The 24,692-nt window shown below is 33.0% G+C and overlaps 2 protein-coding genes and 4 non-coding genes across 8 annotated transcripts; 1 reads left to right on the top strand and 5 right to left on the bottom strand.

Moving 5' to 3' along the window:
* Positions 1 to 358: 358 nt before the first annotated feature.
* LOC116117595 lies at positions 359 to 454 on the bottom strand. The gene has a single exon (XR_004125989.1). It is a non-coding gene; the product is annotated as a small nucleolar RNA snoR31/Z110/Z27 (small nucleolar RNA).
* Positions 455 to 1,045: 591 nt separating this feature from the next.
* LOC116117597 lies at positions 1,046 to 1,136 on the bottom strand. Its single transcript, XR_004125991.1, has one exon. It is a non-coding gene; the product is annotated as a small nucleolar RNA snoR31 (small nucleolar RNA).
* An 82-nt stretch (positions 1,137 to 1,218) lies between these two features.
* LOC116117594 lies at positions 1,219 to 1,319 on the bottom strand. Its single transcript, XR_004125988.1, has one exon. It is a non-coding gene; the product is annotated as a small nucleolar RNA R30/Z108 (small nucleolar RNA).
* Positions 1,320 to 1,426: 107 nt separating this feature from the next.
* LOC116117596 lies at positions 1,427 to 1,528 on the bottom strand. The gene has a single exon (XR_004125990.1). It is a non-coding gene; the product is annotated as a small nucleolar RNA Z107/R87 (small nucleolar RNA).
* A 1,673-nt stretch (positions 1,529 to 3,201) lies between these two features.
* LOC116117585 (protein ORANGE-GREEN, chloroplastic) lies at positions 3,202 to 10,132 on the top strand. Of its 3 annotated transcripts, XM_031403604.1 has the most exons (9): positions 3,202 to 3,464; positions 4,628 to 4,745; positions 5,498 to 5,611; positions 5,803 to 5,889; positions 6,473 to 6,549; positions 6,828 to 6,955; positions 7,693 to 7,829; positions 7,988 to 8,069; positions 10,006 to 10,132. In XM_031403604.1, exons 2-8 carry the CDS (start codon positions 4,677 to 4,679, stop codon positions 8,063 to 8,065), a joined length of 690 nt encoding a protein of 229 aa, XP_031259464.1. In that variant the 5' UTR covers positions 3,202 to 3,464; positions 4,628 to 4,676; the 3' UTR covers positions 8,066 to 8,069; positions 10,006 to 10,132. The 3 variants fall into 3 exon arrangements, with proteins under 3 accessions (XP_031259464.1, XP_031259463.1, XP_031259465.1); XM_031403603.1 differs by lacking the exon at positions 10,006 to 10,132 and having other exon boundaries at positions 7,988 to 8,127; XM_031403605.1 differs by lacking the exons at positions 3,202 to 3,464; positions 10,006 to 10,132 and adding an exon at positions 5,039 to 5,112 and having other exon boundaries at positions 4,630 to 4,745; positions 7,988 to 8,127.
* On the bottom strand, positions 10,043 to 23,170 carry LOC116117547 (ATP-dependent DNA helicase SRS2-like protein At4g25120). The gene is made up of 29 exons (XM_031403557.1): positions 23,010 to 23,170; positions 21,578 to 22,217; positions 21,430 to 21,471; positions 21,020 to 21,183; positions 20,314 to 20,512; positions 19,322 to 19,378; positions 19,139 to 19,244; positions 18,917 to 19,050; positions 18,744 to 18,818; positions 18,479 to 18,604; positions 18,262 to 18,393; positions 18,092 to 18,175; positions 17,591 to 17,704; positions 17,382 to 17,482; positions 16,865 to 16,931; positions 16,488 to 16,538; positions 16,055 to 16,132; positions 15,019 to 15,228; positions 14,881 to 14,919; positions 14,262 to 14,333; positions 14,073 to 14,159; positions 13,941 to 13,997; positions 12,872 to 13,074; positions 12,677 to 12,770; positions 12,314 to 12,364; positions 11,416 to 11,478; positions 11,199 to 11,258; positions 10,415 to 10,477; positions 10,043 to 10,158 (listed from the first exon to the last, which is right to left on the bottom strand). Exons 1-29 carry the CDS (start codon positions 23,168 to 23,170, stop codon positions 10,069 to 10,071), a joined length of 3,420 nt encoding a protein of 1,139 aa, XP_031259417.1. The 3' UTR covers positions 10,043 to 10,068.
* Positions 23,171 to 24,692: the final 1,522 nt, after the last annotated feature.

Below are 24,692 nucleotides of genomic sequence, written 5' to 3'. Positions count from 1 at the left end.
ACAAAATGAATTGATATAACAAATAAAAATCAGAAATGTACCATAAAGAATTGTAAGCAAATTATTATAAACAGTTTATCCCAAAACTAAAAGCCTTTTTAACATAATAACCAAAGCAAGGGAAAACTAGCATTATAGACTGCATTGTGAAAATTTCTTAATTATAATTTCTAAGTTAACACCATTTTAAATATCATGGTTAACCCTTGTGGCCTGATGGAGTGAATGGTAGATTAAAGAATTAAAAAAACCAAAAGTTCTTGGGTTCAAATTGTGGCAAGTTGCGGGGGTGGTCATCAATTAACATACCCAAAAAAAAAAAAATTACCATAGTTTGTTCTAAAGTAATATGGCATGCATCATCATCAGTCTGGAAATTTTGTTCTCATCCACAGCTATACAAAGCTGTGTAGGAAGGTGTCCTAAGATTTTCCAGATTTCATCACATGACAACACAGTTTTGATTCAAAGTGATGAAGAGCATGCAACTACAAAGTATCAAGCATTTTTATGTTTCTTATTGAGATGTGAGTATTGAGCGACCATATTGGTCAACGGACTATAATGTCATGTCATCACTCAAACATATGAACAAAATTCATGTAGACTTGAAGACTCAAAAGATAGATAGACACAGCTAATAAGCATGACTTATTTGGAATATCTGTCAATTGCAAGCGCCTATTAACTAATTCTACCTATCTTTAAACAACTAAGCCTACACAGATTTAGATTCACAACACTCAAAACACCAAACGCTTGCATTCTCTGTTTCAAAATAATATCCTCACTTAACCATTGAATTAGCTAATCCATTAGCTAAATGATGTTCCCGCAACACATTTTGATAAAGCAACATGTTAGGATCGTTAATTGTTTCCATTTTCTGAAAATTTCCTAATTTCACATATCATAAAATTGTAGCAAAAGGTGGACTAGGATTTATAAACTAAACACTAAGTCAAAGCAGGATTACAAATCCTTCTAACGAAGGCAGATAATTTGACCAATATAAAAAATATTTTAAGAGAAAATGAAAACTTTAGCAGATTCAGAAGGTAATAATAGCGTTCATTTGATAATGAATATCTCAGATCAAGTGTTGGATTATACTATTACTGCTTCATCCTCACCTACAAGTAGATTTCATGAAAACCAAACTATATGGAACTTTTAAAAGATGCTGAATATAACTCAGTAGGGGCAGAAAAGAGATGATTACTCAGTGGCGGCTAAAAGTCATAGGTTCGATTCTGCCAGCAGATCTCTTCAACTTTAAATTTCAGAAGAGGGAGCTGTGAATCCTCATCGTAATCCTTACCCCATAAATAAAAGAAAATTTAAAAATAAAAATAAAAAAGATTTAGAAGAATTGCGGTGATACCAAACAAAAAGCGATAGAAAGGCGAACAAAATAAAAAAGAGAGATCGCTCAGTTCAGCGGGGTTGTCGACACGCAAAGTTCTCAAAAGAGAAGCCTGCATTCCGGTCTGTTGAGCTTGAATTTTAGTGAGTCATCACTGCGATCTACTCTTAAAATAAGATTAAAAAAGAAAAAAAAAAAAATTTTGATAGACACAGAACGAAAGGAAATCTCAGTTGAAGTTTGAATGAGAGCAGTGCGGCCTTTGAGAGGGGTGATGTGAATTTATAGGAGTTTTAGCTAGGGTTTTTTGTCTTGTGGGTCGAGTTCATTTGTTATCCGGGTTTTGTACCCGACCATACAACTCGGGTTTAATTTTGATAGTCAATTTAGAATTAAATATAAATCTTATCTGGCATCAAATTTCATCAAAGATACCTATTCTATAATTATTTTCCCTAAAACTATAATTTTAAATTAAATTAAAGTATAAAAAAATCATTACTAAATTGAGCTCAAATATGTAAATAGATTAACAAATCTAGTGCTCTGATTTCCCTAAAACTAAATTAATTTGAAGATGATCGGTTTCAAATAAGTCATTAGATTTTTTCTATTTTCTTTATCTTTGAGATGTGTTTTATTTATTTAAGAGTTTAATTAGATTGAAAGAGCTATACAGTAATCAATCATTCAAATACTTTTTTTCAATTGATGTATGTGACTTAGCTAGTAACCACAAGTTATTATAATTTGAGAATTTAGGATAATGTTTTTTATATAACATGGTGTTTCAATATGCAAAATAAAAAATAGGATGGTTAAATAGCAATCCAACGTTTATGTATATATGTAAAAGTTAAACTATATCAACTTAAATACTCTCACTTTAATTTTACAAACCTAATTTATAATTATTAATATATTATAATTTAATGATTTAATATATGTATATATTATAACTTAGATCTATACGTTCATCTACTATTGTAAGGTGATATGAGAGTTGATACCATTTTGAGACAATTATCTTATAGTAAGATGAATTTTGTAACGTTTTTATTGATTATATTTGATACAATATCTTAAAAAATCGAATAGTAATATGTTGTTGGTGTTGTTTTGATGACAATCAAAACTCATAATTCAAGCTGTAAAGCATGTAACCTTGCTACTGTAAATGTAAAATATTGTAGCCATATCATGACCTTCAAATTAAACATCTCATGGTATGATGAAGTAATAACAAAGGTCAAAATGGTTATTACATAATAATCACTAATCAGTACTACATCACTCGTTTAATACATAATAACAGTCCATGGAAACTTTGGGTGTGTTAAATATTTATTTATTAATTTATAAATTATAAAAAAGACCAAACATATCAATCTTTAAATCATTTAATAAATATTACACCTATTTGTAAAATATTGTTTTATTTAAAAATAACTGTAATAGAAAATAAAATATTATGATCTCGCAATGCCGATCAGACCATCAGTTAATTTGGGTTTATATCTGATCCATGATTTGTGATTTGATTTTTTTATATATATATATATATATATATATATATATAATAAAGAGATAAATAAAAAAAACAAAACCATAAGAGAGCATTGACATTTTAGACAAGCACGAGGACAAGCTCCACTAAAAAAAAAATTTTTTTTAAAAATGGACCAGCGTCTTCCTTCCACGTAGCAAACCACTCCTTTCCCACCATAACTTAATGAACGAGAGAAGAATCCCACTCAACTCTGCAAATGCCTCCTTTTGTCTCCCTTCTCTACTCACTTGCCGACTCAACAGTCCAACACGCTTATCAATTTTTTATCTTAATTAATAGAAACTCTGAACCTCTGAAACTTGTTCCTACTGACGGAGAGAAATTAGGAATATGATGATGTTTTGCTTGAGCAGAGCTTTGGCGATTTCTTATCCATCGAAGCCACTCCACCCCTACAATCACGGTCATATCGACTCGGATCATCCATGTAAATCGGAGATTAAGGTCGAACTGGCGATGTATGGCGTCAGAACCTGAATCTCTCTTTGGCGCCATCAATTGACGCTGATTCCCTGATAGAAGCGCTGCGGGTACTATTACGTTTTCTAATTCGTAATCATTCTTAAATTTTTATTATATATTTTATTGATTGGATATATGCTTAAACGATATGTATTCAGTAAAAGTTAGTTAAGAATGTAATCATGTTCTGATATTTTTGGTGAGAAAATTTAGTACTGGCAATCATTTATTAAACCTTTTCTAGAAAGTTACTTTGCATAAGAAATTTTGAATTAATTGGGATGGTATCTGGACGAGGTTGACGATTCAGTGACGTGGTTGGTTGTAGTTTCGTGTTGATTGAGTGGTATGGATATATTGGGACCTCTCTCACTTGACGTGCAGGATTATTCGCCAACCTTTTCGAAACGAGACGGAATTAGTAGAAGATTTTCTATTACACAGCAGTCATTAGTAGAGTTTGAGTGGATTCAATTTAGAGTAGCGCTATCCTGGTTTGCATCAATAGATTTAGATAGGTCTTTTAATTTCTTCTTCTTCAAAATTTATGCATATCCACATGTGATCATTGATGTAGGATAGTTTAAAAGTGTGTTAGGGTGAGGTTAATATTGTCTTCATCTTTGGAATTGAACCAAAATAAAAAAAAAAAAAATGTTAGCATTGCATTGCATTAACCATCGTTCAAAAATTGAATCTTTTCCCAAATAAGCCCCAAGTGAGTTTCTCTGGTTCTGACAGATCTATTTGTTTTTTTATGTGCTTGCACGAAGTGTGATATAGGGTGGTATTTGGAATAAAATTCTCGTGACTATTGTTAATACTTGTGCAAGGAAATTAAATTAACAATCCATAAAATTGATTGCAATAGGTGGTAGAGTGGTGATGCACTCATTTTTGTTATTCAGTGCTTCGATTTGAACCGAACTAGAACTTGTTAACTTGGTGTAGTTCTGGCATTATGGGGTAATTGACACTGAATTAAATTTTCAGTCTATTGTGATTACTTTGCACTACAGTTGTGAGTGGGCTGTAATTTTTTGTTTGTCGGACATGATTTATAACCAAGATTGTGTTTGTATGTACGGGTGCTTTCTTTTCCCCGGGGGAGGGAGGTGGTGGGGATTTATCTATATAAATGGAAATATGAAAAACTTTGATTTAACTAAGTTGTAACAGTAACAGAATCTGATCAATAGCTTTTGTGCAACATCTTGTGATTTTGAATGCAGATTTTGTATCATAGAAGGGCCGGAAACTGTGCAGGACTTTGCAAAAATGGAACTGCAAGAAATTCAAGACAATATTCGTAGTCGTCGCAATAAAATTTTCCTGCACATGGAGGAGGTGGGCATGAAATGATTACTACATTCGAGATAGGCTTAAAATACATTCTTATTGGAAGTAGACTATCATGGATAATTATCAATTATCAGGATATACATAAATTTTCTTTTAACATCTTAAACTAGATTGAATACATGAGTCAGCTAGGCTAACTTTTATTTAAATGCTACAGTAATAGGCCTTTTGTAGAAAAACAGTGAAATTTTAAAAAACCTTGGTGCATTTTTCGTGCTTTAGTTTTATTCTTGCTTGCTATTTGGTAGTTCACTTCTGATGACCAAACTGATGGTCAGATGTTGGTATCCACTCTCCATTATAGTTGCTATGATGTCAAGTGGGTCTACTATGGATATAAGACTATGAAAAGGTATTCAAACTTTACTTTTTATTATCTGTTATTTTATATAGGGATCGGTTCTTCATTCTATATGTAGAACTTATATGTGAAAGTTGCCTTAATCTAGTTGTTAAAGAGAAATGGGAACAATGTGGAGTTGGTCAAATCTTCTTTGATAGTCGTTAAAGAGAATGGGATAGTGCAGATAAATCCTTTTACTTCTTGAGTTCCCATTTATAATTCTCCAAATAGACGTTAAACAACATATCTAATCATCCAAGTTCTTCTTGAGTTGCAACCAAACAAAACAATATTTTTTGAAAAGAGCTTTTGACATTAAAAAAATTCTTTTAGCTAATAGATAAGCTTAACCAATTAAGCACTTGATTGATAATCTATGTGCATAAATGTGTAGGTTCGCAGGCTGAGGATACAACAAAGAATTAAAAATGCTGAACTTGGTATGAAGGAAGAGCAAGAAAGTGAACTTCCTAACTTTCCATCATTCATCCCATTCTTGCCTCCTTTGGTTAGCTCTCTTTTCCTACTCTATTGTTCTTACTTAGACTTCATGTATCAGTAACATACTTTTCATACAGTTTACTGGAACTATTTCCTTATTTTTTCTTTTGTTTTTTGGTTCTTACAGTATCAGATGTAGATTTTCTTTCCTTTCTCATCACATGTTAAGTAATGAATGAAATCAATGTATGCTTGCAGAGCTCAGCCAATCTGAAGGTCTATTATGCTACTTGTTTTTCTCTCATTGCGGGTGTAATTATTTTTGGTGGCCTTCTAGCACCCACTGTAAGTTATTCATGGACTTAACTACTATGAACTAATCAAGCTATGATAAATTAAAACTGATTTCAATGCAATCACAGTTCAATATCTCTCACATCCTCTACTTTTATTTTTTACATTTTTTTGTTTAGCCAAGGCTCGCTCTACTTCTTAACATCTATCTATCTTTTTCTATCGCTATCTCCCACTCAGTGTGAGTGCACTTAAATCGATTCTCAAATATGCTAGAAATTTAATTATTTTCTGTTTCTTTTGACAAGAGTGCAATTAAATGTTTCTAAGAGAGAAGAAATCGTGCAGGAAGATAATAAATATTCCATGGTATATATTACTTGTAGCATGAAAGATGCATAATGGCACAGCCAAGATGAGTAAACTCGGAAAACAAGCCAAGAGATGTAATAATGTCATGCTAAATGTGTTAAAGTCCTCTATTAAAAGTATTGAATTTAGCCAAACTTTTAGTCAAAGAGGATATGCCCAAAATTTACTCAGCATCCAGTGATTAGCATCCAAGAAAGGTTTCTTGGAGAATTGAATTTCCTCTCCTTTACCTTTTTTAATCTTTTTTCCATTTCTATCTCAGCTGGAGCTGAAGCTGGGGATTGGTGGCACATCTTATGAGGATTTTATCCGTAGCGTTCATCTCCCAATGCAGTTGAGGTATGCATCATATTTTGGCTTGTTATAGATATTTATTTTCATTACTTCTATTGTTGCATGGGTGGGGGGAACAGTTTGTCAAGGTGTGTACTGGACAGATTTTGTTAAAAGAACATTTGTTGCATCAGATATCATAGTTTAGACTTTAGAGTTTTAATATACATCTTCCAATACATCCATGATGACTGTTAGTTCAAACTTTTAGAATGCAATGTTGTGTTGCAAATGATGTTTTTATAATTTCTTTACTTACCAGCTTTTACTGCTGGAAAATGCAGTCAGGTTGATCCTATAGTTGCTTCGTTTTCTGGTGGAGCAGTTGGGGTTATTTCAGCCTTGATGGTAGTTGAAGTAAACAATGTGAAACAGCAGGAACATAAAAGATGCAAATACTGTCTTGGAACTGGTATATTGCTGAATCTTTCCGCCATTTTCGTAGTTTTTCTCCCTCATTTTATAGGATGATGAAATTTCTAAGAAATTGGTATTAATTTGTTCAATTATGGACCAACAAGAAGCATTTTTTTTTTTTTGCCAAAAGATGCGGGATGGGCTATCAGATACAGTCTGTGAATCGGTTTAGTTTGCACTATGTTATTTCCCAGACCATCATTTACATTACACTTCAGCCCAAGTTCGTTATTTATGCTAGAATATGTGTAATGTGTCAAATTCTACGTTTCTTTTTTTGCTAGATTGCTTGGAAGTTTAACAGGGGACTTTTTAAATTGATTAAGAGTGCACTTGAGACTTGTCAGCTCCCTCCACTTATGCATCTTTCTATTAGTGCGACGATGATATTAAACAACCAAGGAAATAATGAGAACAAACAAAGCAGATGTTACGTATTGATCTCCTAATACACCTAAAATACTCCAAAATTCTTGATCAGAGTACCTGTACCCACCTAAACCGTGGTGGACTTTCCGTTGGCAGTTTTCTTTGATCCTCTTAGTATCCCTTAAAACAAACTGGAACCCTTTCCTTTTTTGTCTTTTATTTTCCTCTGTTTTAATCTATTTATTATCTGAGATATGAGCCCATCTCTATATTTTATGTGGGATATGTGTATATTTAATTAATTGCGGAAAGATCAATGATACTTGTTGTATTCATGTTTATAGTTGGACCTACTAAATGCAGGGTATCTTGCATGTGCTCGGTGTTCCAGTACAGGGTCACTCGTTCTTATAGAACCTGTCTCCACTGTCCATGGTGGAGATCAACCCCTATCAGTGCCGAAAACAGAAAGATGTTCGAACTGTTCAGGATCTGGAAAGGTTGGGCATCTTATTGAAGTTTATGAAAGGAGCCAGTCATATACAAAATTATTAGATCCCTACAACTTAATATTCTATTTCAACAGTACTAAAATACAATTTTGAATTACAAGTACACAGGGTTCAATTTTATGCTATTCTTTTTCTACGTTTTGCAGGTGATGTGTCCCACATGCCTTTGCACTGGAATGGCAATGGCAAGTGAACATGATCCACGTATAGACCCCTTCATTTAGAGGTGCATCATGTCTCTCTCTCTCATGCTATTAGGTGTAAAATTTATGAGAAATGTTAGATGTACAAAGACTCTTACAAAGAGTCTTTGTACAAAGTGATGTGGCAACTATCATACCACTAGTTTGTGAAAAAAAAGAGAAGATTTATGTAAAACTAGTGGTGTGACAGTTACCACATCACTTTGTACAAAGACTTTTTGTAAGTCTTTGTACTTCTAACATTTTCCAAAATTTACTATGTGCCAAAGATGTTTTCGTGACAAGATAACCAACTTTGTGTATACAAAGTTACAAACATCATGATGGACATTTAAGTGCCAAAATTAGGCAGCTTAAATCGATATTAAAAAAATTATTCCTCTTATTAAAAATTTAAAACTATGGAACATCTGCAGTCACATCCGATGAATAGAAAACCATGAAATTTCCGCGCTCTCCTCTGATTAACAGAACTTACTTTAACGAGGCATTTGGTTTGCGGTAATGTGAGATAATGGGGGTTATATCATCTTATATTATTTGATTATCACGTTTGGTTGTCAAGTAATATAAAATTTCGATAATCTTCAAATACCAATAGTAGTTATTATTGGTAATATTGAAGGTAATCTGATTATTTCCATTTTCTTAGGTATTCTAAGATTATTAAGGTTATCTTTTTTTGTTACAATTTTATCCTTTATTAATAAATTTTTTAGACAATAATGTCCTAATTTTAAAATAAATTTACATTAATATCTCATTTCAATTTTACCCTTATTTAATTAAAATTTTGGACAATAATGTCCTTATATTTAAAACAATTTATAGACCACCACTGCAACCTAGCCACCACCGTCGACAGCGGGCCAACCACCACGGATTGCCACCAAAAATTCGTCGAAGTCCCTAAAAAAGAACGAGATTCAATGGGAGGCTCTGAGAGGCTTTGATATGGTCGGAAAATGGTCGAGATCTGGCCAGATTCTGGCCATTTTCGGCCAGATTGATGGATCTATCGAAGCCATTTTGGTCACGACGAGCTACTGACAAGGCCTTTCGAAGACTTCCGGCGATGGTTTCGGTGACGGCAGGAGGTAGGGGTGATTTCGTAATAAATTAAAGTTTTATATAAGCGAGGGTGTTTTAACTAAATCTAAAATATTGGGGGTTAAAGAAATTATTCAAAAATTAATAATAAAAATAATATTATATTAATATTTGAAAGGGGAACAATTTAGTAATTTAAATAATATACTCACCAATTTATTCTCCATAACCAAACATATTAATATAACATACCCACTAACTAATCAAACACATTTTTCTAAAGATTCTTAGTAATCTTATAAGGTAATCTATCTTTCCAATAATTCAATACTTCCAATAATCTAATATTCTTGAACTAAACGTCCTCTAAGGGTTTGTCTAGGGTGGACTAAATGGTTCCTAATTTCTTTTGACATCTTTTTTGACTTTGCATTGGATGGTATCCTATTTTGAGTTTAATGAAAACCATTATTGTTCACTGGAAATTCCAAAATGCAAGCACAGAATTGGAATTGCAATTTATGTCAGCTGCATTAGAATTCTGTTACACTTCCCGAAGATAATTCTCGCAAAAATATTACTGATACACTTTATGCGTGGATTTCTTCTAAATTGTAGAAAATAAAATGACCATTTCACTGTCAATTAAAAGAAGAAAAGACCTAATACCGGTCTTAAAAAACGTAATATTAGTTCATAATTGTCATTTTTGTGTATTTTGTATTTTTATAATTCATATATCAGATCTTAGATTAATGTCATAATCAATTAACTTTTAAAAAAAATCTTAAGGTTATTCAATTGATACTGCAGATATACAAAGCATAATGTGAAATTAATGCAGGAAAGAATTTATAGCAATATGAATTATGAAATTAATTAAGAAAATTAGTCGCTGATGAGCGACTTTATGCAGAGTACATACAACGGAATATTGGCATGTTGCTGGGCGACATGGTGATAATCCTCTCTAATCACAGTGATTTGTAGTGTTCTATCAAACGAGAAGCATGGAGACGTGATGTAGGGGTCTCGGTGCATCCTAAAGATCGCAGAAAAGCCATCTACCATCCAATGAGAACAGTTTATTTTAGTTGTACTACAATTTTACAAATGAAACATGGGGAACAAGATGGTCAAGCGTATGAAGTTCCCGATAAAAGATTTCTAACATACATTCTAATGATTCAATGGTTAATGTCTTACCTTTCTGTTTAACTATAAGGAGAAAATGTTATTTTGTATTCCCAATAAATTTTTAAAATGAAATTAATCCAGATCGTCAAATTTGGACCTTACTGATATGTATTGGTCGCTTACCTGTTTCGGAGTTGGTACCGATGAACTCATAGAATTCTCAACCCTTAGTTTCTGGAAATGCTCCTGGAGGAAAGAAACAGTGAAATATAATTAAATTAGTACTTGGATCCCAAAAGTATTGCCTTTAAAATCAAAGGTATGAAAGCATTAATCTTCGACTTGTTATCTTCATCAAATAATAACAAATTCATGGATACATTGATGTACAGATATGTATGGGTTTTGTAAAATCTGTATAGGTAAAACCTACTTTACACCTATAAACTAAACCCTAAAACTTATAAAATGGAAGCCATATTTATGTATGCAGGTTTTTAAGTTTAACTCGTGGTAAGAGACATACAACACATTAAGGGACGACCACGATATTATGAAATAAATTAGTGGTTTAGATAGTTGACAAACTCTCGAAGTTATATCCAGGTTCTTCAAAGCCTAAATGGACCGTCACTCGACATACTATCCCGAAAACATAACCAGAAGAAACTGCTCTTCTTCAATTCTCTTAATATGCAAACTCTATACTGGGATGGGATATATTTTCCCAAAATTGTAGCCCGAAGAAATTGCGATCTTTAGTTCTCTGGATTTGGAATAACCAAACTTGGGCCCGGGAAAATCCTTAGTCTAGCACTGAGCAGTAATTCCGTAATTTAACAAGTTTACGAATACAATATACCAGGTTCTATATTTAGAAACCAAACAGAAGATAAACCTTAAAGAAGGACAATGAAAAAAAAAAAGGTTTCAACATTCTCAGCCAAGTATTTAGTCTGGACCAAACCTGCTTCTCTCGCATCATATGAGCACGTTTATCAGAAGGAATTTGCTCCCATCTCAAAACCTGTAAAAAAGTAATTCCATATTAAAAAAAACTTTACGATCAAAGCATTTTTCTTCACTATTTTTTTTGTTTCCTCTTATACGCTGCGCTCTGAACGTATGTTAATAGTTTCAGATAGAAACTAAAATTAATTTAAAGAACTACCAAATGTGCTTACATATTCTGCATAGTGAAACGCTTCTTCGCAGCTCAAACACAACTTCAGAGCACGCAGAACATCCTAGAGTCATGAAAAAGATCAATCACTGAATGTTGTATAATATTTCACAGGTTTGTTACAGACATAAAAATCAATGAAGGTTTCAATAAAATTCAGACAGATTCATGAATGATTACGTATCATATGTGAATCTACGACAGCTTATTTCCTCAATTAATTCTACATGAATGTAAAAAAATATACCAAAATCCAATAAACGTTCTGCTCCACCTCCATGAAAATTCATTTAATGGAAATACATAATTTACTGCCCAAGGAAAAAAGGTCATAAAAGTTTGCTCCAACAGAAACTTGGATAGGATTATAATGTTTTTCACCTCATTTAGTTTATCAAATACAGACAAAATGGTAGTGGATATTCAAAGGCATTTTTAAATACTCTTTGCTAATCGCTAACTAGTTAAGTACTAAATAGAGAGCAATTATTTTTGTCTAACAACAACTAAATAATTCAAGTGAGTGTAGCAGTCTTTTGCTTTCTCATGCTATTATCAGATATTTGTCACTAGAAAATAAAGTTTCCAACAGGTATGTTTCAATAAGAACCTTCTAAAATTTATGCAACACTGGTTTTATACTTGAGCAACCTTAAATATTGGGCGAATAGCATATTCATTTGATGGCATCTCTTCCTCAATAAAATAAGGAGGATGGGGTCGCAGGTTGAGTTCTTCAGTGTAACAGTAACATTTGCCAAGAAAAAAAGATAATCTTTACTGCTTTACAATAAAAAAGCATGAAATTATTTTCCAAGAGCAGTTTGCGTTCAGTGTTGCAAAAGAGGACATCGATTTAAAAAGGTGTTTTAAAATAAAATTGGACCAAGTTGTATCACCTTATGTTTGTTTTTCTTGACACTTAGGCGTTCATCAACCACAAATTGAACCTGCAAATACAGAAGGCAAAACATGAAACGATGGTCAGCTTGACTAGAGATCAAAATTTTACTACGTACTTGGTATAAAGGTTACATATTATTAATTAAGAGTTAAGACAGAAATTAAGCACAAGCAGTCATGTTTATGCTTACGTTATCAATTGGCACATGAGAAAAACCCATTCACCATAAAGTATAAACCATATATTGCATATGTGCCTCTTGGCACACATCTAAATATCAAAATTTTAAATTTGGTGATCTTTAATACCCTATCCAGATCAGGCAAAAAGAAGAAAGGCTTGAGTTAACAAAGGATACCTTATTAACTAATCTTTTAGGGTCCTGAAATGCTTGCTTCTTGGCCCACTTATGGAATAAGTGGGAAACAATTGATCTCTCCTCCACACTGAATCTGTAACAAGTGACAATAGCCTTGAGTAAAGTTACATCTCAATAAAGAATTACTAAACTTGATAATAGCTTTTTTCTGCCCATCACAATTTAAAGGTAAACCTTCTTAAAAAACTATTTCCATCATATGCCTCGAATGCGTCCAACGACTCTGTAGCTCCACTAAATTGAAAATTGAGAAAGTCATTTGAAACCATATCTGTTTCAGAAGGCTGCTCTTCTCTTTGTAGATCAACAGTAAACGGAGCAGTTTCTTTTGGATTTTCTCCAGGCCTTGTAAACTGATTTTTTATACCTAGTTCAGCCTATTTAAGAATAATATTCATTAAAATCAGTAACCATCAGGGAAACAAAAGCCAAACTTTATGAGATGGAAAAGAATAGAAAGAAACGCAGAAGATAAAATAAATTTCAGTTTTAACAAGAATTCCATGTAACATTTCACGGACAAGATCCCAAGTATGAGTGTTGTATAAAACACGGATGATTCCGTATATGTCTTAGTGTAAATGGATTTGATTCCTGGCATCTAATAGTTTCCTGCCCAAAAGTAGCAGAAAATAATAAAATTATGGTCGAGTAAACTGATAACAAATTAGCTTATATTTATATTACCATATTTCACAAATCTAGAAGGAATTCCTTCAAAGAATCACCACGGCTTGGTAAGAAAAATCAGATAAGTTGATAGAGATTAGAAAGGATGAAATTAAGAGAGATAAAGTGATACAGATTAGAAAGAAACCAAAAAGAAAATAAAATAAATCCTATAAAAATTACATTAAATCCTAAGGTCTATAGGTTGCTCTCATCATAAAGTATGAACTCTCACGATTGAAAATTATAATTACAAGCAAACCTAGTGTTCTGTCACAGTTCAGCTACAACTTGACAAACAATTCCATGCCAGTCATTGTATTGACAAACTATAAATTATCACTTTAATTACTTTCAGCAGTTCAAATAAATACTTTTAAACCTTGTTCATAATATTGATACTATATCTAAAAGAAGATAGGAGCTTATTCAAATTTTGAGTCGAAGACAAAAGTTAAAACCATTCTTGATTCAAGAATGATAGTTGTAAAATCCGAACTCGGAAAAATAAAATTGCTCCGTATCTACTATACAAAACTTGTACAATGATCACCCAAAATATTTCAGAACACACCTGAACCTCTAGAAGATGACATGGAATTTCATTGAGAAATCTGGATGGTTGAAGCAACTGAACGAAATCACACTGTTACACGGGGAAAACAGGAATAACCAGTGCACCGGAAAAATTGTAGATAGTTCATACCTGCCAGTTTGAATCCATCATTACATATAGAATGAAAAGTTTGTTCCGCGCACGAGTCATTGCTACATATAACAGACGTCGCTCCTCCTATTTTTTTTTCCGCATGAGAGCAAGTAGTTTAGTTCCTCACTCAAACAATTTATATTACATAAAGTAAAAGAAGAACAATTTTCCACTCATAAAGCAGACCTCTAGTGAGCCCCCTTTTTCATTCGCAGCACCATTAAATTCATGCAACAAAGGAATCTCATTTTCATTTGCCTACAACATGTTTTTTAGGGACAAAGAAACAGATATTAACTAATAAAATTCGTATTGAAAGTGAAAAGGCAGTCCACCAAAAATAAAATAATCAGATATAAACAACCAGCAAATCAATAAAAACTACGTTCCAAGCATTAATGCAAGGCAGGAGGACAACCAATAAGAAAACAATCTCAAGTATAAGGAATCTGCAATACTAATCACATTAGTTTAGAGTGATAAAAGGAAAAAAAATCCTTCTTCAGGTAAAGTGGAATATTTTAGTAACAAACTTCTTGTTCTTGCTATATTTCCATCAAGTCACATGCCCGAAGCCAAAAGCATTTTGTTCAGCCAATTAAGTTGTTGACTATAGTCAAATGAAGTCTCCCTCGAGAATTTAATAAAATTCAAATTAAGCTTGGTTTGAATGAAATCATTTACCAGTTGGGCTCATACCTAATAAATTTAAAAATAATATAATGTTACAATGGGAAGAAAAACTATAGCCAGCTCTTTCAGAGATTAGGTGCAGCAGAACTAATAAATATGCATAGCCAAGTACCTTCACTATGAAGACAATGTCCCATTCTAAGCCTTTTGACTGCACAGGGAAGCAGAGGAAGATAAAAAGAAAGTTAAGCAGAATATTTCAATGGTACCATTGGAAAACAAAAGAAAGGACATTTGAAAGGAAAAAAACCTGATGAATGGTAGTCAAGGTGACAGAATTTTCATTATTATGTCTCCGGGTACGGAAGTTTTCTCTCTCCCTCTCAGAAATGTAGTCAATAAAAGCTTTCAAAATGTTCCCACAACCATTTTTATCTTTATCCACAGTTCTCTCTTCTTCTGTTGCAGTAAATTCTTTAGATAAAAAATCAGAAACATCATCGAGTAGGTACTGAAGGACCTGCAATGTGGTATAGCCAAATTTGAGCACAAATCGAACTTAGAACATTTTTTACAAAATGCATTCACCAAACCGCAGGATTTAAAGTACTCCATTACATTTGGTTTTATGAAAAAGCATTTATTGGTCAATTTTGATGGCACATATATCGTTAGTCAAAGAGTCTCTTTCTAACAACAATTTGTCCCTTGAAACTGTTACAACCACCTAATCTCAAAGCTAAGCTGATTGCTGAAGACTGAAAAAAGTAAGGATCCAACAATAGTATTTAAACTTTAACACACCACCGTGCACTTGCATGTGAGACCATTTGGTCAATTTAATTTAGATACAGTGTTAAGAATTTTATCCAACAACTTAAGTTAACAGGTAACCCAATAACAATATATAAACTCTAACAGACACAACATTATTAACAGAAAAATATTTGACAATTCTTCGAGCTAACTGTCAAACTTTTGATGATCCATGCTAATATAATTCTAGGAATGATGCATTGCCAACAAATAGGAAAGAAATATCCCATATTGGAGCAACATAAATGCCATGGACTTCTTTAAAAATCAGAATGTAAATCAAACTCTGTGGACAGAGAAATGCAACAACAACAACTAAAGTTCTACCATATTCAGTTGCCATCCAGTGAAAGCACTATATTCCAACACTTTAGTACAATCAGTGCTCTCTCACAATATCTGACATTGACTACTGGTAGAGATAGATGAATAAGGTATAAACATTTCCAGGTGATGAGAAAATGTTCCATTCTATTTACTTATGGAAGATAAATAGGTACTAATTTTTCATGTAATTATAGCCTACTTACAGATCTGAGGTCATTGTCTTCATTGAGCAATTTCCCTCCATCAGAATTAACAACTGCACGTTGCTCAAGAAGGTATTTCTAAAAAGTTAAAATAAATCAGTATAAGTATAGAGAACTGAAAGAGTTAGAACACTTGCAATAATATAAAAGATGGCTATAAGGATTTTATGTTTCAAAAACACCAACGCTCACAAGTAATATTGATTAGAGAAAAGTGTGATCGAGTTAACATAATTGAGATAACATGTAGATTATCCCACAAGACTTGATTGCAAAAAAGGAAGCGTTGCTGCATTTCTATTAAATTAGTTTTGTGATAAATTGGATTAGCATCATTTAGATGCACAGCATAAGCTTCATCCAGCTGTAATCATAAAATAGTGATTAAATTGAATTTTTTTTCTACTCCAAACTTTAGCGAAAGAGCTCAAACCTGAGGCACCATGTTAGCCACAGAAGTTATGACAGCTGAAATTGATTGTTCCTGTAAGCAGGGATGAGTGAGATAAAATTCTTGGAGAAGTTTGGTGCTTAATAGATATGTAATTCTGAAACTGAAACAACTGCAAGGACCTAATAGTCAGTAAAGAAATACTTGAACATAGCAGAAACAAGTCCTAGTAGCATGAAAACAAGGTAGCTCAATTAGGATAATTAAACCAGAATTAGAAAATGAAGCACCAAAAAATGCAGTTCAATTTCAGTTTTCCTCACCACAGATGCCTTTTAATAACGGATAAAGTAAAAAAGAAACAAATGCTTCACTGAAAAGAAAGACGAGATCAGTAAGCCGCAACATAACCAACATACTCTATGAACAAGTTTTGATATCATATCTATCGTTGACAACACCTTACGTCCTTGGGTAAGTTGACACCTGCGGTCAATTACAGGGATCAAACATAAGTAATTTTCTACACCAACATCAGTTAAATAACACAAGCAAAAGTAAAAAAAAAAAAAACAATATATATGTGTTAGGAAAGATATCTAGCTCAATCAACACCATAACATTGCACAGCGACCCCTAGAGTGCTATTAGGAGACAAAAACCAATTCATACATGTCTGGCACAATAATAATCAAGAGCATCACTAGTAACCTAAGTATTCTTCAATTGCAATATCAATAGACCAACAACTGTTTATCAATGCCAGTTTATACCATCTGAGTAGTAGGTCATTGGCGGAGTAAAAAACACCAAATGACAGAAAATGAGATTATTATGGTCTTTCTTCACTCCCGGCAGTCTGCCCATATTTTGTTATACAGTAATAAAAACCATTTATCACATAGCTGAATGACAAGGGAAAATCGATAATGAAACCTCTTAAAGGTACCAGAAATCTTTGCATTAAAAATGTCACAGGCTGCTGATACAAATCTGCATTTTCTTATAGTCGAAATTTTGTCAATGTGATCAATTACCTACAAGAAGAACAACCAGAGGATATCATGGATATAAGAGGGTTAGAATACATAATTATCTCTCAATAAAAAAGACAACTCATGTAAAGAAAATTATTAAACACGCACCCTCATTTTTTCCTCTTTCTCGAAAGGAAGTAAAGCCTTGAACACTCGACTATATGCACCGTCATCACAACCAGGCAATGTTGTTTTAAGCATGGCGATGATGGCTCTTACTACCTGTTATGAGACTAGTGTTTAGTCCACATTCATCTTGAAAAAAACAAAAAAGGAAACTAGCATCAAACCTTGAAAAAGAGAGAGAGAGAGAGAGAGAACAGTAAAGAACCAAACTAAAATTTAAATAACCTAAAAATTTACGCCGGATTGCCAAGAGCAGGCAATACCAATGACGGCTAGACAACGACGATGAAAATCAAGGTAAAAGGCACCTGTATTGCAACCATTACTTCTTTTCCAAGTAAAATAATTGATCTATAATGGCAATAAAGTTGGAATGAAAACATATAATTGTAATTCAAAGTTGGAATGAAAACATATAAATGTAATTCAAACAATCCATTGATCTGGATGCAAGGAAGAGCACTTGAAAGTACATTTCTTGACCTTTTTTCTGTAGAAGGCCACACCGTGAATGTTAAATGGTATTTTCCTCTCTCGGAAGGCTGTTTGGAATACTTTCCCTGACACCTGTAATACAAGATGATGTCATGATCTTTTAGAAGAAATCTGATGAGCATTTTATGCATATCAATGCCATGGAAAGTAAGCTTAACCTGCCGTCGATAGAGAATTGCAATATTTCCATAGGAGCATTTATCAGCTGCACAATTAGAAGCACTTTCCAAGATTTTGTCGACAATGAAAGAACACTGGGCATCCTCATTGTGACATTCTTTAATACTTATCTGAATATTTTGACCCAACAAAGCAAAAAGAAAATTACCAACTAAATCATATACATATATTAAGCGACATGGTAATGTTACATACCTTAGACCCATGAGAATTTTCAGTGAGAACATTCTTTAACTGACATCGCTTCATATTATGTTTTATAAGTGCAGATGCAGCCTCAACAATACAGCCAGTGGAACGATAGTTTCTAGTAAGTCTAATCTGAATCATAATGCATACATCAAACATAAGAATCTACACCAACAAAGAAGTAGGTGACATATATAGTAAAACTTCAATCAGCAAGAATCATTCAAATTTCTGAATGTGCTACATATCAGAAAAATAAGAGAAACCACACCTCTTTGTGATTTGGAAAATCTTTGCGAAATGAATCAAATCCAGAAACATCAGCTCCATTGAAACTGAAAATGGACTGCAATAAAGTATATGGCATTAGACTCAAGAATAACTTAGAAAGCAACAAAATACTTCAACTTCTCTGATAAATCACAGATACTTGTATAAATGTACCTGGTCATCATCACCAACAATAGTGATGCAATTATGAGATGCAAGAATTTTCAGAAGACTGTATTGCATGGCACTTGTGTCCTGGAACTCATCTATTATGATAGCTTTACACGAATCCTGGCACTCTTTGAATACTTTAAATTGGAGAGAGCATACAATTGTCAACATGGAGAAACATATAAAGTTGCAAAACTAGATTGAAAATATATAGATGACAGGAACCTTCAGGAAACTCAGTCATCAGCTTCACAGAACAGCTGATCAAGTCGTGGTAGTCCAAAGCATTACACGATGTTAATATTTGATTGTAGTTTTCGACAATTGCAGCCTGTTTCAGATCCTCAGCTCAGAATTTCATGGATTAAAACAGATTAACAAAAAAGATATCAGAAACAGCAGGCTTACTCCTGTCTCATCACCCATTTTACGGCATTCTGCAGAAGTCTTTCCAGAAGCTTTAGCCTGAAATCAGCACATTCAATCAATAGAAGGACAATTCCACATATAGCATTCATTCAACTAACAAGATCCTTGTCTGTGTGTGTGAAAAAGTGTCATTTCCATTCTATTATGGTATTTCAAATAATTAGTAAACACTGGCACAAGTATCAATATCATCAAGGCTAGCTTCCTTAAAAATACAATTATAATTAACTGAAATTCATAACCAAACACACTTCAAAAATCAAGATTTGGAAACTGCAAAAACATTATTCCAGTCTCTGTCACATCCCAATACCACCCATCCATGTGTCTCTATATGTTTTTCCTCATATTTGAACACACATATGGTCTTATATACTCTGCTTAGAATTTGGTCTCCCAGCCAATCCCAAGATTAGTTTCCCAAACAGATCCTATAAACATCATCATCATTCAAGATACATGAATCAGCACATAAATCGACTACCACAACTATTGGGCAACAATCTTTTCTATAACGAATCAAATTCATCCATCTCCTAACGTTCCAGTAAGTAATTTAATGCCACTTATATGACATACAAAGTTGAATTATTTGAATATACCAAGGTTTAAAGTATAATCATCCTATGAACCTTATTCTTCCTCGGATAGTGCCTCTTTTGAATCATTTTCTAGCATGGAAGGATCATGACAAAACTTTCGAGCATGTAACCAAGATGGCTATCTATTGTCTGCATATCAGTATTGCTCCTCTTGATGATTGGACTTTATCAACTTGACATAAGGACCCAGGAAAGAACATTTTACCTAGTGATCTCTATGAAAGGGCATAGCTTCATCTAAGTGTTCCTCTTCTCCAAACATGTGTTCCGGTTTTCCAAAAATTATTGCTTGATGCAAAAAGTATAGTTGGGTTATTGTTTTTGCTGCATACAGCAACACAAAACCACATATGTTAGTACATCACTAACCTGAGTTACAAACTTCTGCCATTTCTTTGACTTATCCTTAAAATGTTGTGGGAACCTCATGTCATTAGAATCTTCAAAAGGTTTGCAGACAACATGATTTTGTCCATTCTTTTCATTTTCCAATAACCTTATTGCCTCAATAATTGCTCTCCTCTGCTGCCCATGTCCATATATTAAAAAATCTGATGTGCGTCCTAACCTTTATCATGAATAGAAAACAAGAGTTATATAAGTAACAAAACAAGATAATGACAAGTAAAAAGAAAAAGGGGAAAATGTCGTTGAATAGTTAAGATAGCACTATGCTGAGAAGCACTACATAAAGAAGCAGTGACGAAAAAGAGAAAGGGTCTAATAGAACTGTTTTAACTGACATGCCACTACATAATAGCCCGATTATTTTCACGTTACTACAGACAAATTTAGTAAATTCATGGTATTTTGTATCCTACATTCAAGAATTACTAATGATTAATATCTTTAATATGCAAAAAGTTTAGTGTTTAACAAAGTGCTTGAAAAAAATTAGTAATTGGCATATAGTTCAAGGCAGTTTATTCAAAAATGTAAATAGGTCTTATAGAATATTGTCTCAGTGCATATAAATTTAGAGTCTTCAAGAAATTTGAGAGAAAAAGGTCCCAAAAGCAAACAAGTAGCATCTTACTATTTGGACAAAAATTAAATGATCTTCAAATGTGCATACTTTTCCGCATGTGAACGACATAGTTGCAAAGAAAATGAATGGAATGTGCTGATTGTAAGTTCTTTGGCCATTGTCTTCCCAGCCACTGATCCAATGCGATCTCTCATCTCAGAAGCTGCTGCAGTTGTAAAAGTCATAGCCAGAATGTTTGATGGACTTATGCCCTGACCAAATCTTTAGAGAATCAGAAACAAAAATAAAGCAAGCAAAACAGAATTTCCAAGCATATGCAAACTAAGACTGAAAGGATGGATCAATGTGCTTTCAGTATTTGAAAATATGTGTGATATCCTTGCCATAGTCAGCAAGAACATAAAAGAGGGACACGGAGGTCACTACATTTATTCAGTTAACAATAGAAACATCAAATAAACAATGAAGGATCATTCAGAGCTAGAAAAAAGCAATACCTCATTAAGCAGAAATAGAACACGCCCAACCATTGTGGAAGTCTAACATCAAAAGCAGAAAAATTCAGATTTAACATTGATAGAGAAAAATCAAAAAATTAAGCTTGATGACAAAAATTCAAGAAAAGCATTTATGTGACAGAGAGACCTTTCCACTTCCTGGACCAGCAACAATCAGTAAAGGGGTTGAAATATCACTACAAGCTGCTTCATGTTGCCTATCATTTAAAGATTGCAAGTAATTGGAATATTCATCTGGCATGTTCCCAGTATCTATAGCCTGAGACTTGTCCTTGCCCTCTGAATCCAAGTCTAGTGCACTATCCACTCTTATATTCTCATTGGCAGTGACAGACTCAGAACCCAAGGTAATATTACTGCTACTGTTATCATGATTCTGATTTTCTACTTCACAGCTACCGTTTGGACCCTTCCTATCCAATTTTGCTGCAGATTGCTCACATATAGCATCAATTTCTTGCAAAATTGATTCATCAAAGTCATCATCTAGAACGTTAGTCATCAAGACTGACTCATTCGAATTAGAAGCTTCCAATTTTTTTACTGGAGTTATAAAAGGATTTGATAAATCAATAGCAACAACACCACTCGTCCTTGCATTTGGTGCATCATTTACTACGCTTGAAGTGCCACTAAATGCAACATTGTTTAAATCCAAACTGTTGAGCGAATATGGAGTTGGTGTGTTCATAGGTTTCTCCATAAGAGGAACTCTTCTGACGCTAGTAACAGAACCAGGAGATTCAAGTCCAGTTACATCCCTACTTCTGAAATTAGAAACAAATAGGATTACTAACAATTAATCATAATCTCTTACCACTTCCCAGACAACTATACAGGAGAAAAACAAGAAATAATTAAACGATAAATCTTTTGCCCGTTGACTGAGCAATATGTGACAAAACGAGAGGATATACAAATTCTCTTATTTTGAAAATCCACAAATCTCTCAAATCCATACAGCCAACTTGAATCGCTGAGGAAGAAACTCGTGTAATTCACCATTGTGGTGAGGAATAAAATTATAGACAGAGTGGCAGAGCTTTACTAACCTTTTGAGGTTAAAAATATATACAAAACTGAAAGGCAGCTGTTGAGTTGTTTTGACCCCAAAACCTAATATTCAAACTTTAAATTATTTTATCAATTACAGGAAATGAAAGGAGCAAATGATTTTTTGGTACTGATGAATGATTAGCTAGCAAGAAAAAATGAAAAGTTGGAATATCAGGTTTTAAATCAATTTATAACCTAACATCGAAACACGTAACTTATAACTGCTTCAATCGTCTTCACCACAAATTAGAGAACCAAAAAAAAAAAAAAAAATCACTCGTTATTAAAGTTTTAATCAATTTAATACCAACCATTAAAACATGTAATTTAGAACTGAATTAAATTTTCCTAAACACCAAATAAGAATAACGAAAGAGAGAAACCACACACTTTTTATTAGGTTTTTAATTGATTTAACTCCAAACTTTTAAAACATATAATTTAGAACTGAATTCAATTTTCCTAAAAGCCAAATAATAATAATGAAGAAAGAAATCACCGACTTATTAGGTAAGTGATGACAAGAATGGACTGCGTCGCGCGGCCGTTTACGATCAAGAAACGGTTTTGCTGTTCTGAAATTCTGAGAAATCCGAGACATTTGATCCGCCGTGATTTCTTTAGCCGATAGATGAGGCGCTGAGAGAAAATTTTCCTTGGACATTGTTTTGTCTAGCGGAAATTACAACAGACCGTGCTTCATTTGAAAACCTAGAAAGAGAGGGAAATCAAGAACTGGAGAGTTCAAAATTATGTATAAGGCGGTGGGGTTTTCCCTCGTATTTGTAGTTTAAATGATGGGCCGTAGCCGTTGGGCTTTGTTACGTTGATCACAAATATGACAAACAAAGACCCGTCTTTTAACAATTTAAAAATATATATACGTATTATCAAATAATAACAATGATTAGATCATATGTTATAAATAAATAAAATTTTGGTTAATGTTAATAATTGAGTTAAATATTTTGAATAGTGATTGAAATATTTCGGAATTACTAAATCATATATTAAGTGATTAAAAATATAATAAAGAAATTCAATAGTTAATCAAATATCAGTTCTTTACTTGATGGATTAGAAACTTCCAAAAAAATCTTGGGACACTATCAATTAGGGTAAAAAAAATTTAAACTTTATATTGGGAGGACAGAAGTTATAAATTGTTTAATAAAGAACAATAAATAGTTATTTAAGGTTAGATTTAACTTAGGCATGGCAATGAGGCGAGGCGAGGATAGGATCTTATTCATTGTATCCATCCCTACCTTCAAAATCACTTCCCACCCTCGCCTCATCCCCGTTACAAGGATGACAGGAATTCTCTTTTCTCGCCCCATAGGGGAATGTTGGAGGCTCGTCCCCACCTCGTTAATTTTACATAAACATAAATTAATTTAAGCATTGCTAAACAAAATAGTTAATCCTCGTCCACATGACAAATACTTAAATTAATTGCTTAAATATTGTTAATTCTCGTCCACATGACAAATACTTAAATTAATCTTCTAAACATAGTTAATTTTACATAAATATCGGTTAGAGTTTGTTCTTGTTCAATTATTTAGGGTGAGAGAAACTGGGAAAATATGGGTTTATATAAATAAGATAATTGTGTAATTAGGTGAAATATAGGGGTATTAGTGAAAATTATATATATTTTTTAATTTTATATTTTATATACATGATGGGGCGAGGGAAAGGCATCACCCACTCTTGCCCCATCCCCGGGAACAAGGATTAAAACGCCCCCCACCCTCGCCCCTATCCTTGAAAAAACCTCCAAGGAACATTGTCATGCCTAATTTAACTTTATATAAGGGTAAAGACGTAATCGAACATTACAAAATAAAATTTAAATAACTAAATAAAATATTTGAATTATTCCTTTTCACAAAATAAACAATAATTTTTTTTTATTAAATATTCTTTTAGTTTTAAGTTTCTTAATTTTTTGTTTTTTGTTTTCTAATTTCCTTTGAAAAAAATTGGTTTTGGTCTTTTTCTGGTTTTTCAAGATTTTTAAATTTAGATTTTAAGAATTAAATTCACTTAAAAAAAATTGAAGGCATCTAAATTATTCTATTATTTTTCATTAAAGTTAATGACAAATAACAGTTAAATTAACATTGTGTTTGGTTCATTATTATTTTCCATATTCTGGACCGGATTATTAGGATAGTGTT

This window comes from Pistacia vera, unplaced genomic scaffold, assembly GCF_008641045.1.
Source record: "Pistacia vera cultivar Batoury unplaced genomic scaffold, PisVer_v2 Contig818, whole genome shotgun sequence".
NCBI classification, from domain to species: domain Eukaryota; kingdom Viridiplantae; phylum Streptophyta; class Magnoliopsida; order Sapindales; family Anacardiaceae; genus Pistacia; species Pistacia vera.
This window is presented reverse-complemented; position numbering and strand designations above follow the sequence as displayed.